The sequence below is a fragment of the Corvus kubaryi genome, unplaced genomic scaffold (genome assembly GCF_017639235.1).
Source record: "Corvus kubaryi isolate FWS band 111438036 unplaced genomic scaffold, C.kubaryi_AGA036_p1.0 133, whole genome shotgun sequence".
In the NCBI taxonomy this organism is placed as follows: Eukaryota; Metazoa; Chordata; class Aves; order Passeriformes; family Corvidae; genus Corvus; species Corvus kubaryi.
Genome location: NW_024580667.1, coordinates 27,375,627 through 27,396,143, shown reverse-complemented (window position 1 = coordinate 27,396,143; position 20,517 = coordinate 27,375,627). Strand labels below are relative to the sequence as shown.

Below are 20,517 nucleotides of genomic sequence, written 5' to 3'. Positions count from 1 at the left end.
CACTCGCCTTGGCACCACTTTCCCTGGGAGTTTGTCGAAAACCAGCAGGAAGGACAGCATTTCCATCGCTTGTTATGTTGTGCGGGATCCCAGCGTGAGGTGAGATGGCTGCAGGCATTGTAATTACTCCTCTGCCAGAAGCAGCCTTTCAGAATTTCCAGGCTGTTGAGCTCCTCAGAGTGGTGTTACCACTACCTAGGTGAATGCCTGCATCTGTATGTTTCTCTCATCCTATTTAGCTCTATGCCATCACAGTGCATCTCTGCCACCTTTGTCTTCTGCTGCCTCCTCTGAATTTAATTTACTCCAGCTTAGCAGATAATTGCAAAAATGTAAACTCATGCAATAAAAAAAAGGGAAGAGAATCAAACAAAGTGAATCAATAAAAGCCTTACTTTGTACAGTAATTTATCAGCATCTACTGCAAAATAATCTCCTTGGAACTCAGAGCAACCACTGGTATTTACCAAGTGTGGTGTAGCTTAGACTCCAATATACAATTTTAATTATGCTGCATTCAAACCCACATTTTTCATCTAATTTTTATATTTTATATGAACTAAATACTCAACTATAGCATTTTCTGCTTCATTTACATAATCTACCACTTGTACATTATTTCTTACTGTTGTATGGTGCTTTATGAGGATACATTAAAAAAACCTAATAAAAGTTCAATTAAACATCATAAATGTAGCCAAGTGCATATTTTAATACCCTTCAGAGATAATACTGCAGAAGTGTTGTAAAAAAACAAGCTAGTGCTTCCTCAGTGTACAACAACCGCATGTAGTAAAAGCAGCTTAAATCGTAATTCTAAATATAGGACCAATTTCACAACTTCAGTAATCTAAACCCTAAAAAAAAATGATTGTGTTGGAAAGGAGTAGAACAGCAAAATGAGCAACTTTAAAATATGATCAGAGATAGGGGCAAATCAAAAGAAATTGGCTAGCCAGGGTAAGCCCATGACCAGTTTTGAAGCTGTGCCAGTATGCCCTGAACTTTCAGTCCAGGAGGAGAAGAAAATCCTGTAAGAGCAGGAAAACCATGTAACGTGAAAGGCACGTGTACACAGCCTATTTGCTGTCTCATAGCAGGACGTGTCAGGAGCTTGTCTGACATGCTGGGTCATAGGTAAGGGTGTTCATCTTTGGGGTGAATGATAGAGCTGAGGGGGTGTTACTATACAAAATAGTGTTCTCCCCTGACGGATCTTAGCCTCCTGCCCATTCCACAACTTAAAATAAATGCTGTTTTATGGGACATGGTGCTGCTGTGTCTGAGGCAAGGCACACAGGGTGGGGTAGAGCCCATGGCACTGCACAAAGTGGGTACCCAGCTCTGTGGAAGTTTCATGCTCACCCTGGCAGATCCAGCAGGCCTGCAAGTCCAGCAGAGGAGCATGCAAGTGGAGAAGGCCAGGAGATTAATAGAGAGCCATTTAAATGACAGTACTATAGGCATTTCAGAAAGATAGGAACAAAGGATCTGATTGGAGTTGGGCCAAATGTGAGAAAAATTTACCCAATCACACAACTACACAACTACTATCTTGTTGGGTTTAGTATAACAAAGTCAATAGCTTAGATAAGATGAATAGATGAATAGTACAGATATCTAGAGAGGGAGTTACTGTTGCAAAAATAGCAGACAAAATTAAAGCCAGGTATCTAATTTAAATGAAATGCAGGAGATAAAAATAAGTGGGGACTCCTCTTTTGGCAAAAATGCAAAATCCCTCTGACTAACCATGTCAGTATAGGGAAATACAAAAGACCATGAGAAAGAGTCAAAAACTACCACAGATTCCTGTGTATGACCCAGATAGATTACTTAAAGATATCCACGTGAAATCAATATCTAGACTAAAAGACACAGGAGCAAAGTGTACAAGTGAAGAGAGAGGAATGAAGTAAGTAGTCACAATAGGGACGTGAGTTCCTGTTTTAAAAGCAGAGGGAGAAAACACTGTGTGCTTGCAGATAAACAACAGTTTTGTCTATTTCAATGTATGTTAAATAGTTCTGAATAAAGCTGATTTCAGTCAAAGATGGAGTGAAAGCCTTTATAATCAAACCTACAGACACAGGATGGGACCACAGCAGTCCAGATCTATTTTGTTTTAAAATGCCATGGAATGGCACCTTGAATTCTCAAGAAGCATCCGAAAAGCAAAGGCAGAAAGACCTTTCTGGGAGAGGGTCTACCTGGCAGCCAGCTCTGATGTTTCTAGCTCTGATGAGGGAGTAGACAAGGTGTGCGTGATACTGTTGGGTGACAGTACCTGTGAAGCCTGAGTCAGTGAATGGGGTACCTACTCTGAAAGAGGCAGGGGATCCTGAAACAAAGATTCTAATGTTATTTTCTCATGGTCAGCATACATGTGAGAAAATTCAGTGCCATGAGTAAGAAGGGAAGAAGAGGAACACTGGGGATGGTCAGATGAAGTTTTGAAATCCCCTAAAGCCAAGAAGCTGCAAGCAGTCCAAAGTAAGCATATGAATTTGTAAGGAACTTGGTGTAGTAGGTGTTGGTCTGACTAGTTATTTTCTAGACTGCTGATGAGAAGAAAGAGGAGCCACTCTGTTCCTTAACTGTGCTCCTCAGGATATGTTCAACACTACAAAAGTACCTCTTAATACTCCAGGAATCCTTGAGGCATTTCGAACAATTCAAGTAAGATCACTTCCAGATACATGAGTCACAACCCAAGAGCACCTTTTCCTTTCCACTCTGAGAAGGAATAACAAGGAAGAGAAGACTGAAAATGAGACCCTTGGGGTTCAAGTCAAAACAAAGAGAGGTGCCAAGAAGTTATTCTCATAAGCTCTATGTGTAACACCTTTACAGGTGAGTATTTTCTGGGTATATGGTTTACTGTTTGACAAACAAACACGGGAATTCTATCTCACCGCAGGATATATCCCTTGGACAATGTAAAGCTGATGGGTGTCTGCAGCACCTAAATCTATAAAGGTGAAAGAGACATTCAACACAATATGAACTTAAAAAAGAATGTTGTAGAAGATGTATTATCTTGCTCCTATAAGGCAAGAAAAAAAGAAAAATAAATGTAAGTGAAGAAAAATGACACCCCAAGTTTGAAATTATAACTCAAAATGCAAGTAAGAAAATAATCCTGAGGAACATGTTCTGATTTAGCTATAAAGAAAGCTGGGTATGCTCTACTATTTTTTTTATACCACATATGCAGTGTTTTGAGGAGGGTGCCCTTGGGCACCCATAGGATGTCTATACCTAGCACTTTAAGGACAACAGACTTTGTTCCTAAATGCAGTTATTGGGAATTCTGTTATTCAGTGAAATTACAGAATGACTCTATACGGCTTGAAGCATTATTATGTACCCTTGTTTGTGGAGCCAGAAATTGCCAAAAATTCAGGAAATCTTACTAAAAATTACTACTGGAAACAGCATTGATGTCACTGACATGTGACATGCTGAGTACCTCCAAGTATATCTAGATTCATCAGCAAACAATGGCAAACCAGGGGAAGTAGAATTTTGCCTGTCTTTTGAAGACTGTTAGCTATATTTACTGTTATACTGCAGTGTATGTGTATACAGCACTCTGCCAAGCAAGATATACTTTTTACTGACCTACTTGTGTTCCAATTTATTGCTAGTGACAGCTGTTGTCAATGATCAGGAGAAAATAAATTGAGAATAAAGTAAAGAGACACTGACTGGTCAAAAAAATTAGTTGTTGTTTTAAATCAAATATAAGGGATTTAGTCTCTTAAAAACTTTAGAGTCTGATTAAAATTAAGACTTTAAAGCCATGGCTGGATTACAGTAATTCAGAACTTCATGGATTATGAGATGAAATACTTCACAGGCATCGTTTAGGACAAACGCTGCCATTAGGATTACTACATCATTTAGACCTACCGTATTGCATTTCTTCAAATCCTCTGCTGTGGTGCTATACAAATTTGAAAGGCACTGGCTGCCATGTTTAATTTGATCTTTCTAACATGTGAGTCAAATTTGTTGACATTTAACATTTGCAGCCAGTCTAATCTGCTACAATTCAGTGACTCCTCTGCACAGGAATTTCAGAATGAAGATCCAGTGAAGCTGGTATTCTAGTGGTGTATCCCAGCTACAAGCTGTGTACGGCAACTGCAGTACTTGACAACCTCCCTCCTCTAGTTAGCACAACAGGCAGTTAACTGTTTCTGGTTTTTAAGGTCAAACTAAGACATATTTGATTCTATGTTTTATCTTTTTTGGCTTTTTAGACTTTTTTTAGTGGTCTACAAGTTGCTTGGGGATATTCTACACAAAAGGCACTACACATGAACAATTTAATTGTATCATTCTCTGAAAAGGTGAAACAGTTTTATTGGAGATGCCTGCCAGAGAAATCACTTGTATCACTAATGGAGAAAGCTAGTAATAAAAGCCTCTCAGATGATAAAGATGGTGACCAAAGCAGATGACTATATCCTAGGGGGAAAGCGAAACAAACCAGTCCCCTTTTTTTTGTCAGCAGCTTGAGGGAAAATCAGATGAAGATAACAATAGTTCTGTTGTAACTGTTTCCGACTATGTTTTTTTCTAATCCAGAGATGAGCACATCCTACAATTTTGACTTTTATCAGACACTCTGACACCTTTCTGCCTTGTATGTACATGTTTAAACTGCAGAAAAATTGAGCAGTTGCAAGTAAATTACAGATGATAGAGTATTTTAAGAGATATGAAGAGTTAGTTAGTATTTCTAAAAAGTTTCATGTTTCCTCAATGGATATTGTTGAATAAGTGTACCAGGAGAGTTAAAAACATGGAGGGAAGTGGAGAAAGAGGGAGAATAAGGATACATACACAGGGGAGAGCTTTCTCCAAAAGAGGCGGAAAAACTGATTACATTTATTCAGCTTACAACTGCTTATGACTGCCATGAATATATACAAAAATTAATCTCACCAGTCCTCTTTTCTTGACATACAAACCAGTTACATCCTTTTGAAGTCCACAGGAATTATTTACATCTTATAGTAGCAAACGTGGTTCCTCTTTATGAGAGGCTGCTGTCTCTCTGGTTAACCTTGAGACCAGAGAGTGTGAACAAGCATAACAACAACAGCAGTAATAATAATAATAATAAAAATATTTAAAATCCAATTCTAGTAGAAAGCAGTTCCTAAGGAAACCAGGTTGTTTGTTATCCCAGGGTTTCCTTTGGTATAAAGGAGTTTGAGATGTCATGGGTCAAAGTCTGGGAATATGAAAAATACGTCAAGGTCACACAGCTCAGAGCTTCATGCAGTTTGAGACATACCTTGAACAGAACCTCTTCTATACTCTCCAGGAGCAAACACCAGTATTTGCAGGCCATAACATTACCAGTCAAAAAGAATCTAGATTTTCTAGACACTAGAATTTCAACCTTCAGTTTCACCATTACACCTTATCTAAATAATACTATGTCCTAAATGACCTTGGGAACAAACCAACTATTTTAATTTACCAAAAATAAAGACAGTTACAAGCTTAAATTATTTTAAGAGGAGGAGAGCGAAGGATGTGTGAAGAATGCAGTGGAAGTGGCGAGGGCCAGGTATCTCTCCAGATGCTCACGCTCACCATTGCTGCTTCCTGCTCCCCTGCCTTTGTGATACCTTTAGCTGAGCAGAAGTAGCCATGACAGCAGCAGCTATCAAGGCTCAGGGATGCAGGGATGACTCCAACCTTGGGCTTGCTCTGCTCACCTTGCTTGGGCATTGTGGGACTGGACCCCTGCCAGCTGTGTTCTGCATCCTGGCTCTTGGCTCCCTGTCCTTTAGGGAACAACCAGTCCTCACTGCTCCCTGATGATCAGGGACTTTTGACAAGAGCTTGTAGTGACACAACAAGTGGGAGTGACTCAAAGTGAAAGACGGTGGGTTTAGACTAGATGTTAGGAAGAAATTTTTTATTGTGAGGGTGATGAAGCAAGGAAACAGATTGCCCAGAGAAGTTGTGGATGCCCCATACCTGTAAGTGTTTCAGGACAGGCTGAGTGGGGCTTTGAGCAACCCGGTCTAGTGGGTGGCAGCCCTTCCCACGGAGGGGAATTGGCACTCAGTGATCTCCAAGGTACCTTTAAACTCAAACCATTCTATGATTCTATGAATTCTACGATTCTGTGGTTAGAGACTTATGATGAAAAATGAAGGTTTTATATAGTATTTCTCATTCATTTCTCAATGAGTATTACTATAAAACGTCAGGCAATGTCTCAGTCCAATTGGACCAATTATATTTTCCTCTCTTTCAATGCTATTGTTTTCTTATTTTAAAGCCGTAGGTACTCACATATCATCGAAGATAAGCTTTGTTCTTCTGCAGTCCCTGGGTGTGGTGGACAGAGGTGACCAAGGCTCTGTTTGGAACTGTGGCTTATTGGACAGAAGAACGTTTTCTGAATTGATGTGAATTGCTTTCTAGACAACAAACAGTAGATAAGACATTTAGGAATTGGCTATTAACTTCAAAAAAAAAAAGTAACAAAAACCAGAGCATCTTTACATTGTGTTGAAAATTGGAAGCTAATTTTCCTGCTATTTCAGCAGGGAGTATGTGTAAGCGTCCTGTCACCGATGGACATGAATTCACAGACATTGCTCAGAGCACTTTGTAAAGGGTTTGAGTTCAATATGATATACACCAGAAACTGAGCTAAACTATTAGTAACTATCAAAATACTCTGAAACACAGTAAGTGAAATAATTAAAGAATAGATGTGTTGTCATTTAGAAGATTAAGTTAAACCTCTTGCCTTCAGCTTCCAACCTAGCATTGTACCTTGCTTAGGAGAGCATGGCTCACATTTGACTTGTTTCACACTACACTGGTGATGTGCCTGTGTTTGAATTTGTAGTCCAGATTTCTTTGTGCTCTGGACCCCTGATAAGCTTCAAAGATCACTTCTCTGTGCTGCAGTGGAAGCATGTCTTTCAGCAGGGTCTCATGCACTCCCTCAGCTGCAGGCCTGTTCTTGATGTGGTCTCCTGAGGACCTTTGGCCCACCAAGTGACCTGCTGTGGGGGCTACTGTGCACTGGTATAGTGCAAAACAGAGGGCCCCAGGTTGTTTTTGCTTGATAACCACTGCCAAAAAATGCTGTTCATCATCAGGTGACAGGCAGAAAGGCACCAGGGACATGGGGAAAAAAGCTCAAATGGATAAAAGTGCATCGTGGGCAAGCTTTGCTTGCAGTTTTTCACAGAAATTTGAAGGACCACTTGGGCCTGCCAGTTAGGTGCCAGCTGGGAAGATAGGATAAAACAAAGCTAAGTTTAACATTCATAGTTCATGAGCTCTCATCTTCTATATGGCACATCCAGATCAGCTCATCAGGCTAAAGTTTTCAGATGAATAACCAGATACATAAGAATTTTATTGCAAAGGTTGTTAAATGTTGACCAAATGGTGCATTGCTAGGCTATGCAGAAAATCTCAGTGAAATGAATTTGCTAAGGGTGTGGATCATAAAGCAATCACCTTTTACTTTTGATTTCCAGCACGTTTGCCTGTGAAGGAATTTAAATTATTTTCAAGATATCCAGTGAAGAATCATAATTATAATTCTGAATGGGTTATAAACTTCCAAATTTATGTTTTAGAAGTTAAAATGTTTAGAACTTTACATTTAATTAATGAAAAAATAAATGAATAGCTATAATATGTTAAAGGCCTTTTTACTGGAATATTTTATGTAATTTTTTTTTCAATTTACCAAAAGCATCTGTGAAATATTCTTAAAAAACACACATTATGGTAACTTGTTTTTGAAAATGTATCCAAAATTAAGATTATATTTACTATTTCCTCCTCCACTCTCAAAAAAAAAAATCTATTTAAGTATAAACATATATATTTCACAGATAGAGGGAGGCCACTTATCCCCACAGCAAAAGTTGCTGGAAGAGGCCACTGCTACATTTCAGGTTGCTTGTTTTCCAAGAAGGTGCTTAGGCACCAATACTTAGGCTTTGGGAGCCTCTTGTATATCAAATAACAAACACAGCAAATAGATACAGAATAAAAACCATGAATAGCTTTTGTAGCAAAGAGAGGAGCATGGGCAGCAGAGTGCCTTAACAGCTTCTCTAGAAGCTACAGCAGTGGGCATCAAGATGATGGTATCCAAATTGCTTCTTTTAGGCATTTCACACAAAGCAGAACAGTGTCATAGGGAGGAGGTGACAGTATTCTGCCCTTGATCATCCACTCTCAGTATCCTGTAGGCTGGAGGGTAGGGTATGATTTTGAAAGATGAGATGAGAGACGGAAATTTCCTCAATCAAAAGAGCTAACAGGCTCTTTACTCCAGCATTCTAATCACAGAACTCATGCATAAATGAGGGCAGCATCTCCTCCTCTGTCTCCTGTGCTCTGAAGGCAGAGGCCACAATGCAGTGTTGTAGTACAGCCTTATCTGGCTGTACTAGAGTGCTCTGGGCACAATTAGTGTGAGCAAGACTCTCTGATAAGGATATGAATACCTGGGCTTTGATGGAACTGAGTTGTGAGGCTGGTGTTAACCTGTTCACTGGTATAAGTAGAATCTGAGGAAGTTTGTTCTAAGAAAGGTAGAAGAACTTGTTTGTAGGCACACACATGGTTAGGCAGTGGCTGAGTAAGCCCTTATACAGTAGGGGCCTTATGCACCATGAATGTAGGGGGCTTGCATCATGCCCAAGCAATGCTCTGGAGGACTAAAGGCATTTGTTTTGGGCCATTAGCTTTTACCTTTTGCTTATGTAGCCTTTGTTACTTGCCTGTCTTACAGCCTGACCTCTTTGCTTTCTTCTATGCCTTGCTAAACTCCAAACCAGAAAAGCTGAACTTAGAAAATAACATTAACTATTACAACTTTTTTTTTGCATAGCATTCTGCAAAACTATCACAGACTGCAATACAAAGTGGAAAATATACTGCTAAGCTTTACATTGTGAACAACAGCATACACTTACATTGAAATCTCCGGGATGTAGCTGTGACTGGATTTCACCCTTATGTTTTTTGCTGGAGGAGATGGAAGGTAATAGACTGCTGCCATTAGGTCTGCTGGAGGAAGTTAAATCATCGTTGGAATATTTGTGTTTTGATGCATCAGAGAGGGGAGAGACGGGTGACCGAAGCATTTTCTCATTTTTATTTATTGGTATTGCCAAGCTGGAAATGGAAATTACAGTAATGGAGTGTCACAAAGCTGGCTTTGAGAAAGGTAAATGTTTTATATATTACCAAAACTTTGAATTTAAAACCTGCTGGCAGGATAAAGTCTATTGGTATCTGGAAAAGAGCTTACAGTATGGGGACCAGGAGTTCATTTACAAATTTGTATCGTGTTTCTTCTCTTTCCCTTCAAGGCAAATTGTCATTCTGAAGTTAATATAAAGTCTGTATCAGAGTACTTGAAAAAAAATACAGAGATAAATGGCTACTTGCTCACCATTCTTAAGGGATAGCTGGAGATGAAGATTAGGCTCTGAAATGTAAGTTCAGGTTATGGAGCCTTATTTCACCATTACAGGTGACAATTTATAAGCTGTGGCAATAAAACCATATGTGAACTAAAACAGGAAATGTATTTAAAGATGACTGGCTTGTCTTTGTGCTCAATGCCCAGCCTTTGGTAGCAGTGTTTATACTAATCTAATACAGACTTTGAAGACAAAGAAAGATAGGCTGATAATGCAGACAAAAGGAAACATATGCAAACAGTAGACATAGAGAAATGTGAGCTGCTCTGTCTTCTAAAGCAGAAAGCTGTAACACAGACAGTATTTTCAGCTTTCATTTATTTGGGAGAAATTTTGGATGAGAAGTCAGACATACCATATAAATATGCCCAGAAATAAACTTCAGATGCACTAATTTGAAGAAAATATTTAGCTGAAAATCTTCAAGCAACACACAAAAAATGCAAGTTTTTTTAAGAAGACAGTTGGCATTAAGACTAAAACTGCGATTAAGGTCAGAAAGACAATTTTAACACTATACCTTTCCTTGTCACATTCCCCTTTATTCAGCCTATTACTTTTTATGGACAATTCTCACTTCTTTATAGTTACTGTATCAGACAATATACACTTAATGGAATCGCAAAAAAGAATACAGTAAAAACTATACTTCATTTCCGCACATAATTTCAGGGAACAGAGCTAATTAAATGTGCTCTTATCATACATTTGTCCATTTATCTGGCAAGTCTTTAAAAAGTAGCTGTAAAAGAAGCCACGAATCGTAATTCAGAACGTTTACTGTTTCACACAGTGTGGTACCTTTAAAACACTAGGTCAACTGTTTTGCTTTAATGACCAGTGGTGTTTACAAAAGCAAGACTCAGAGCGCGTAAGATGGACAACCGTGCCCTTCTTCTCATCCTAAGAAAAATAAGATCTTCAGCACTATGTTGAATGTGCAGGCTGATGTTGTCATTTCTTTTCCTCTTTTCAAACATATACCCATTCCTTGGCTACCCATGTTTATACATCACTGTTGAAGCGTAGGCCTAAAGCATCCAAGGGAAGCCACAGCTCTTTGGAAGTATACTCAAGCCTCAAAAGCTTGGCCCTGAGCTTGTGAGGAGTAGCTGAAATTTCTGCTTGTGCTGCACACCTCCTACATGGCCTTTGGACATTGAGTAGGGCCCACCTGAACACACTGTGAGCAGTCAAAGTGCAGCAGCACATCTTATACTGAGAAGCCATGCAGGACAACTTGCAGCAGAGGAGAGTCTCAAAGCTCTCATCCGCTGGGAATGGGCAGACTGTGGATCTGATACAGGTGCAAGAGATCTGGGGTATCTCTGAGCCTACAGCCTTTCTTGTCAAACAGGACCTTACTTAGTCTGCATCTCAGACTGTAATTCCAAAATAGAAAATGCTCATGGCTGAAGGTGGTTTTGCTCCTCTCATTGCTATCAGCCCTCAGCTGAGCTGCCAAAACTGTCTGGGTGGCTTTACTGGGAGATGAAATACTACTCTGCCAAAAAAACCCCAACAAAATAAAAGAAGAAAAAAACCAGAGAAAAAGAAAGATAAAATGCAAAAAGAAAAAGGAAATAAAAAGAGAAGGAGAAAGGAGGAGAAAAAGAAAAAAGGAAAGGAAAAGAGAAAGGAAAAGCAAAAGAAGAAAAAAGAAGATGGAAAATGAAAAGGAAAAGGAAAAAAATAAAGAGTTCTGGTTTCAAACAAGTTTCTTGAGTATATTTACAGGAACCCCCTCAGAGGCATCTATGGTGGTATAACTGGAGGGGGGATGTGCCAGCACGAGCAGATGCTGGTTGCAAGAGGACCAGGAGGTCACGATATCTAGCTACAGCCTCAGTAGCCCTTCCTCAGCTGTGGGGATATCAGCATTTGACATCATGTCCTACAGTAGCACAAACCACAGAAACATGTTGGAAGCAGAGCAAACCAGGAAAGAATTAGGAGGCAAATGTACATTTCAGAAATTCTCTGTTTCTCTAATATACAGTTGCAACCGGAAATACTCAATATAATGTCAAGAAAAACACAAATTACTGTCTTCCTTCCAGGAAGCACAGAATTAACCCTGTGACACAGCAAGCTAAGACAGCCATGCCACTCTCTGAAAATTAATGCAACATAAAACATATGGCACGGCGGTGACAGGAATGGCATGTCTGCATGCAACCACCCACAAGAAAGGAACTGTTCTGGGCATTGTTTTCACTTTATGAAATGTATGTGACATGTCAAGACAAAGAAATTTAATGTGTATTTTTGAATAAACACTATATATATAATTTTTTTCTGTTATTTTTTCCAGTATTAATAACAAGAATTGCTCAATCTCATCAAAGATGGGTACAACAGAAAAGCCTAGTACAATAAATACAAATATTTTCTTTGTTTATAGCAGTTTCACCCCAAGAAGTACCCTAATACTACCAGAAAAATAATAATAATAAAAAAAAATACTGATGACCAGCATGTACCAAGCAGCAGGCAGCTGAACTCTTTGAAAAGGTGCGTGTCTAAGTTTGACTGCTGGAAGCCCCCAGAGAAGCTCAAGTATGATTGCTCTGACATTGATAGGGCTCTGTGTGCATAAACCATGCCAGCAAATGCTTAATATTCATCTTTTGTTTCATGCCCTATATCCTTTGAAAATCTCACTTTTTAAAAAGTCTAAGTTCCTTGTCCTAGAACACTTACTAATTACACAGAATGGAATGCTTGTAATCTCAAAACTATTGGATCTCAGCTATATTCTGGAACTGAGTATTGCAGGCATTGTTATGAATATTTTTTTCAATCTTTTCCACAGAACTGATACATACTTCTATTTATATAGTCAAACTTAAAGCTTGAAACTTGTAACACTATATGAAAGGACTATAAGATAGTTGTATATGTGAATTGGTGCCTAAAACACAGTGTTAGGGAATGTCTTGGACAATTGCACTGCCTTGAGCCTCACACTTGAGCTCACAACTTCTTTGTACAATAGGACAAAAATGCACATATGTGAATGTGTCAGGAGCTACTAATTTGATTATTAAACCAGAAGAACAGAGAATGCAGTGGGTAATTTTTCAACATAAAATGTGATAATTAAAAAATAAATCCTACTAAAGGAAAAAATAACACCTGGCAATGAACTGGAACTAGTTGTATGATTCAGTGGTAACTAAGAAGGAAAAAGCTTACCTATTTTCATTCATATTGCAGTGATTTGCTGTTGTGATGCTTTGGGCAGAGGCAGCTAATCGTGAAGAGCTCTCTCGCTCTAAGTGAGTCTTCTTGATGTCTCTGCACTCTTCCTCATTCTCACACTAAGTGAAGAGAAAAGTAATAATTTTTCATGGTTTGGATTAACCACAGATCCAAAAATATTTCAGCAAGTCAGGGGCTGGCATTTTCTGTCATTTTGCTACAAATGATGGTACTTTCTTTGAGTATATATCTAACATGGATCAGAAATGATTGGTCCATGTCTTAAAAAATAAAATCTAAAGAGGCAGCATGTAGAGAAAGGGGTACAATATAAAACTTGGTTTCCACCACTTCCCCACTTGAACCAGGGTTGCCACCTTTCAGATACTAAAAAAAGAAGAACGAAAAAATGAAGAAAAATAAAACAACGTGGAAGACTGCTTTAGATAAATGGTCCTCAAAAATACACAGATCCATCTGCACACATACAGTAGTTTAGAGAGCAACAGATGACTGGATGCACAGCAGAACTGTCCAGAAATTGAACAGAAGGTGATTCCAGTTCAGAATGACTTTTGGGGTCAGATCGGTACAAACAGACCAGAAAGCCTGTTTGGTGGACAGCTTTGGCCATGGAGTGAAGGGGGCTTTCCCCTTGGCACCAGAAAGTGAGTGGGAGAAGTAGGGCAGAAGGGTGGATGTGAGCAGAGGGCTGTGCCCACCCAGCCACTGTGACAGTGCTGCTGAGAAGGGGGCAGCTAATGAACTATGGTCCTACTCCTACACCTGTAGCCCCAAGGGAAAATGGGGCCACCAGGATGTGAGGGAGCCAGGACCAGTTAGGTCCCAGGTCTCTGCGAATGCATCTCTCACAAAGCCAGGGTTCCCTGCTGGGACTGAAGGGCTTGCCTCTTGCTGACAGTCTGAAGGGAAAAAAGATGCTGCCTCTTCTTTTACCACATACGCAGTGATACTGTGCGGACTACGACAAGACATCAGACAGTTGTTCCTTTGCTGACCTGAGCATCATTTCCAAATGCTCAGGTTTTGAGAGAAGCCACAGGAGAGAAAATTATGCTACTATAAAGGCAGTGCCTTTGCTAAGGCATTCAAAGGCACACGCCACCAGTCAACGCTGTCTCCAAGGGGCTGTGATCCCTTGCGGCCGGGAATTTCATCTCCTCCTGGGATGGCATCTCCCCTGGGGTTTGGCCAGTCCCTACGTGGAAAGCAGGGACAAATCCCAGCTCTGAAACGCCAGCCTGGAGAAGATGCTGCCATCGAGTACAGGATGTGGGCGCAAGCGGTGTTTGCCTCCCAGTTGGTGGAGGCTCCCCTACCCCCTCTGATCGGTTCCCCAGCAGCTCACCTTGCGTTTCCTTCTAGATTTCGGTAAACCCTTCTCTGCGGGGGGTTCAGCACTACTAGCCTGCGGGAGGCTGGCCGCCTGGTTTGCTCCGGCGCTCATGGCCAGCGGTTCTTCGGGCAAACGCTCTGGAATCCTGGACAAAAGAGCCAAGTCAATGTTGACCCACAGCGACTTTACCTCATCACTGTCTTTCAGAGGAGACAGGAGCTCATTCCTACCGAAAGGAACCAGGGTGTAAAACTGTTCCTCCAGCTCCTTTGCTATTTCACTACTAGTTCTGGCATTAATAGAGCCAAAGGCACTGCAGCCGCCGTGGGGTTTGCTGGCGGTGCCGGTCCCCGCGTCCTTGGTACCCCGCGGCTCAGGCCCGGCTGCCACTGGCGCCTTGGGCAGCGGGCGCTCCTCCCGCTCCGACTCAGAGCCTGAGTCGGAGGAGGATGACGAGGATGAAGACTCGGTCTCGATGAACTCCTTGGACTTGGGCGCCGTTTTGCTCGGCCCTCGGGCCCGACGCTTCTCACCAGCCGCAGCTGAGCGGGGCTCCCGGCGGTGCCCCGCTCTGCAGCCGCCGCCGGCTGGCCGGGCCCTGGGCGCCTCGCCAGCAGCGCCTTCAGGGAAGCCGTGGCTCCGGGGAGGCTCCTCTGCGCTGGGGCAGGGCGGCCCGTCTCCGGCGGAGTTCCTCTCGGCCCGCCGCGGTGCCTTCTTCCCTGCTGCGCGCCTCGGCGGCCCGCCGTCGGCAGCGAGGGGTGACTTCTGCCGGCTGCCCTTGCTGCCTGGCGCTTTGTTGGCGGTCCTGGGCCGCGGTCCGTCTCCGGCGGCGGCGGCGGCCGCCGTGCGGCTCTCCCCACTGCGGTGCTCGGCCGGGCCCTCAGCCGGGGTCTTCTCTCCTTCCTGCCGCTCTGCCTTCACGCGGCCGTAGTAGGGATGGGCTTCCAGCGCCGGGCCATCGTGGTGGGTTAGGATGGGTGCTTTGTGAGGGGTAACTTTGTTCAGCCACTTGTCCAGCTGCCACTTGTTGGACGAGGGCGGCTCAGGCTGAAAGGGAAACAGACAGCAACGAGCTTAGTGCCGAGGCCCTGCTGCCCCCGCCCCGAGGGTCCCTCAGGGACACCGAAACGCCGCATCCCTCCGGGCACCACAGAGATTTTCCTTCGGTCCAAGAGCCTCCCTAACCAGTGGCAACCCCTTGGCACTGGCCCTGAGTGGCAGGACAGGGCTCATGCCTTTCAAGCGCGGATGTTTTTGGTTTCACAATGGGGTCTGAAGTTGAGAAGAAGGGCTTCTGTGATTGATCATTTCCAAGGGTGATTCGCAACAGACTTCTGCCATTGGCTTTACTGGGAAACACTTCCAAATTTCCAAATAGGAAAACAGTGCAATGGCGATAGGAAGGGAGGAAAACAAGGCAGAAGTACAGCTGAGGCTAAGGGAGAATAGCTATCAGGAAAGCTAGGGATGTGTATTTTGTGTCCTATGCCACTGCAGTAAATACAGCAAGCATTTAAAGAGCATACAAAGTGGCACGTGGTGGGGAGTTGGAGGGCTAATCAAGCACTTCATGTAATCTGCCTGGTATTGACATTATAATCCACAAACATTTGTTGTGTGGTAGTGCTGTCAAGGGTTCATTTTGTGAGTATTGTGTGGCTGTTAGTTTTTCTTTTAATTTCTGTCCCAACACTATCAAGTTATAAGAGCACGTCTAAAACATAATGATGTTTGGACAGGGAAGAAGTGGGATAATCATGATTTCAAATGTAACCACAGCTCAGACAATGTTATTGCAGAACAACATGTGCCTGTTTTCTAGTGCTTCTTGCAATCAGTAATTTGAATGTAATAAAATGGAGAGGAAAGGCAAAACCCCCCAAAAGATATAAATGATGGAGTAGATGGCTAGTCATAACCTAACCCCGCAGAAGCCAAAGCAAAAAAATTCCTGATTTCCTCAGATGGAACCAAAATTTGATTCACTAAGATATTGCATGTGAATAATCAAAAACTGTCATGAGTTGAACATGAAAACCATCAGTGCTCTGGAAGAAAGTTTGCTCAAGAGAGAATATCCACAGTCTCTAACTTAAAAGAGTATCTTACTTCCTATTTAAAGTAGATGCCTGAGGGCAACACAGGTTTCCTGTACAGCCAAGGGCGCCTTCAGAATCACCCACCGAGGGAGGGTTGTATTCACTCTACATGGAGCAAAGGCTCCTAAAATAAGCAAAAAAATTAGACACTGGAATTCATATGATAAAAATATTCCTTCTAGCTGAAGTGCCTAATTTACTCATTACTGAACTAGCCTAAACCTATGGGAAGCTTGCAGGACTGCCTTATGTTTATGTTTTTTAAAGCATGCTCCCTAATATCTTACATGAGGAATTTCTTTCCTGAGCTGTAAATCTTGAAAATGGATGGTCAATATTTCTCTTGGATGAAGCTGTATTTTTACAACCCTTAACTCTTTATCTAAAAATGAACTGCATTTTTTTTATTGCTGTTGAAAATACAGATAGATTTGTTTGGTGCCATTCACTGTGCACATATTGAATTTACTCGATATATAATAAAAGTTCACTATACATGGAAGTCTTTCCACTGTTCAGGTGTATTTCAGAAAAGGAAATACATCAGAAACACATGGGGAAAAATACACCTCTGCCCATAAATATAGGTGAGAGTGAGTGTTGCTTGAAGGTTCAAAAAAACTTCCAATTCATCTGTTACATCCTGTTCTGCCTCTTCATGTATCTTGTAATTCTTGAAAATGGTGGCTCACGGATTTCAAGGGATCACAGTAAACCAGCAGAAAGAAGTGATTAAGGGCTACAGTGTCATAACCTGGCAGCACAGCACTTTCCTAGAGTGGTATGTCTGCTATTTAGGCATAGTAACTATAGTCCTACCAACCTATTTGCCAACTACGAAGTTTAATACAAAGGATCAACAGTGTTACCAGCTTTACTGGTTTTATCAGGAGTTTCAGGTGCACTTTGGAGGTTTATTTAAATAAAAATTCAAATCTTTGTGGCTTCTGAAAAAAAACCCTAAGATCTGTCTGCTAAAAATATCCTTTAAGATGCATCTGATAAAAGTAAAATGCCTGCAGCCCATCAGGGAAATTCAAAGAATCCAAATTTAAGAATCAGAATTTTAAAACTTTTCTCACTAATTTTTGGCCCCGATACCATTTTGGAATATTTGAGATTGTCAGGGTACATGAGTGATGCTAGTTCATTTTTGGAAGTAATTTATTCAGTTGATTGTTCTAACTGAAATTTACTGTACTTTGAGATCATATTAAAAAAACAAGAAAGTACCTTGCAAGAGAACAAATCATGACAGCCAAGAATAGACAGCAGGACTGGTAAAAAAATGGATTGGGAAAATTCACTTGAAAATTTTTGCCCATCCATTGTACATGCCTAATTGTAATTATTTGTGGGAGAAAATCTCGAATTTCCACTCCACACACCATTCTGTGGAAGAAAAGCTGGTTTGCTTGAATTGGAAGCTTTTCAGCAGCATATAAGGATGGAAATACATATGAATATATATCCAGAGTGTTCTGATACCAAAATGCTCTCTGCCTATTGGTTTTGGTGTCATGGAAGTATGCTGCCCTAGGGCCTTTTAGAGAACTGGGTAGTTTTCAACTGGGTAAAGCCAGTACTGTCCAGATGGGCACCAGTAATAGGAATAGCAGTCTGTGATCAGCTGACTTACAATTAAATATAGGTTTGGCATGAAAACTCAAACCAGGAAACTTAACAGAACAAAGATACTTTCAGGGATCAACGTACCAGAGACATACACATGTGCCAGGCTTCATGGAGAAACAGGAGGATGTGATACATTTCCTTAAATATTGTGGGTGGATTCATCTGTACAACATCGACACCTATATCTTAGCTAGTCAACAAGTTCCTTCTCCAGTCAGTGGACTACTCTTCTAGGGTGTGAAAAATTCTCTCTTTAAATAGACATATGAAATAGGCCAGATGAGCTGGGCCCTAAAAACGTCTTCTCCTCTCCCCAGACTGTAAAGGGGAGGCTGAGGTGATGAGCAGATGTAGGTATCTACAGGAGAAGTGTGCAAATTTAGGCGGGATGACTCCCACACAGCATGTCTATATATCTCAGATCTCTTCAAGGCTGCAAGTGCAACCAGAGGCACAAATGGGATGCATCCAAAAAGAAACTTTTGGCAAAACGTTATCCAGAAACACTTTCTAGGGTAAAGGGCTGTTGAACAATGCCAGTGTAATGGAATCAGTCTATGCTTGTTATCACAAAGAAGGACCTAAGGCATGGTTAATATGTGGCAAACTTGAAGTATGACACCACTTTCACTGAGATGTGAGAGAGCCTATAACACGTGCATGGACACAGCCCACTGTGGGGCAGGACTGAGCTGTCCACCATCCTGCAGGCTACTCTGCCTATTGTAAATCCATGGACTAATTTACCCTTGTGGTAACTTGCTCGTGCGGCCCTGCTATCAAATACTTCACTCAGGGCAATCCCCATACAAATGTGGTGCTTTCTCGTTATGTTTAAGGCACAAATGGCAACGATGATGAAGAAGAAGATGATGATGATGATTATTATTATTACTGTTATGTTATTGCTACTATTAACCCTGCTGCTAGTGCTTTAACAAATTAGAACTGGGCATTCCCACGTGTTAGGCACAGCACACATATACAAAGGGTTTTCTGGAGGGAAGGGAGAGTGTAGTTTGCAGTCTTTGTCAATAATAGTCCACAGGACAACCAAAACCCATGAATCCTATTCGCAAAGGTAAAGATAGCGTCTACAGCTGGTCTAGTGGTAAAATCCCCTTTTCTTTTGTATATGTGACTCCTTAAAAAGGAGGAAGAAACTAATGGTTGTGAACTAGTCACAACAGCAAAAGCTGTAAAGGCCATTGCATTTGGTATGTGGGGCTGGTGGGTCTCAGAAAGGGGCATCTTTCTTTTCCAGACTGGTTACTGTTGAGGAGCCATTGATCCTTTGTTCCATGTGATAGCTTCTCTGCTTCCTTCCTGCCTGTTCCCCACTCTTGTCCTCCCTCATAGTAGGAATTCGTGGTTGCCTAACCAAAGCCAGCTTTATTAAAGGTTCACAGGATAATTCAATGGAACAAAGAACAAACAAACCATATTTTTAGCTTTAGAAATGTAGCTCTTTCTATATACTTGACACCCAAATTTTTTTCTGAAAAAAATCCATCTGATTTTTTTTAGAAATTCTGAAAAATCCATCTGAAAAAGGATAAGACATAATTTTTTTCCAGATTCCTCGTTTATGACATTAATTAAGGTCATTCAAAGAATTCATGACTTCAGCAAAGAAACAGGAGATAGAAGTCTCAGTTCCTTGTTCATAATTTTAGGTTTGGCAGTCCACAAAACTTTAACTACTCCCATTAATGTCTGAGGCACCTTAATTTGTCCACATCACTGAAACCAGTCTGAATGTTGTCTCCCATTCTAGCTCAGCCATTATTCTTAGTTTACTGCAGACATAAAGTGTAGACAGCTGAGCTAGTCACTACTGGCTCTAAATAGTCAATGGAAAGAAACAGACACTTTTAGGGTGCAATTCATCTAATCTACTTTATATGTATGCTTTACAATGAGCTGCTTTTACACTCTAGGCAACTGCATTTAGGCACCTGAGGAAAACTTGAAAATCTCAAAATGAGATGAAGAAAAAATTACAGAAGACATGAAACAGCACTTGTTATATTGTTATATAAGCTCAAATGCAGAAGATATACTGTCCTAGAAATAAAAATCTTGGAGTATGTGCATATAATATTTCAGATTATGAGGGGAAAAAAAAGAATGAGGGCATCATAATGGTTTGCAGATTTCTACATTAAGTTCCTCCCAACCTTTAAATATGGAGTTCCTGCCCAGCATTGTGCTGGACTACTCAAGTTCATTGAACCTGAAAGCACCAGTTAATGCTAAATCAAAAACCAAGATGTATTTACTTTTTTTGTCTTATCCAATAGATTACGTTAATTTTAAAACTAAATCTGGAATTGCGTCTGCTACTTAAACTTAGGTGGACATGGCCTCCCTTTAGGGAGCTTCCAAGGAGCTATCTCTTTCCATTTACTGGGTAAGAAACTGGCATATACTTTAGAAAGATGGCTTCACCAGGTGCATAAATCTAAGTTAAAGCATTTATGCAAAGCTAAAAGGACTTCCAGTCAGAGACATCACTTGAGCATGTTTGAACTGGTGCCATCAGTCATATGATAGGCCTGGGAAAGCATTTACCCTTGGGGAAAACACAGGTATCCTACTTCCCTGGGACACCCTGACCCTGTCCATGTGTGCTGTCTCCCATATCCCATCAAGGGATGAAAATTGCCTATGAAAATCACTGCAGCCATCACATTTTTGAGTCACTTAAATGTCTGTG

General features: G+C 41.2%; 1 protein-coding gene across 2 annotated transcripts in view; it reads right to left on the bottom strand.

The window, feature by feature from the left end:
• Positions 1–20,517, bottom strand: part of AFF3 (AF4/FMR2 family member 3) — a 323,305-nt gene that overhangs the window by 29,128 nt on the left and 273,660 nt on the right. For both annotated transcript variants that reach the window (XM_042040545.1, XM_042040553.1), the window contains exons 11-14: positions 14,077–15,111; positions 12,702–12,826; positions 8,991–9,192; positions 6,328–6,455 (exon numbers count right to left, since the gene is read on the bottom strand). In XM_042040545.1, the coding sequence (XP_041896479.1) occupies positions 6,328–6,455; positions 8,991–9,192; positions 12,702–12,826; positions 14,077–15,111 (1,490 nt within the window). The remainder of the gene's footprint in view (positions 1–6,327; positions 6,456–8,990; positions 9,193–12,701; positions 12,827–14,076; positions 15,112–20,517) is intronic.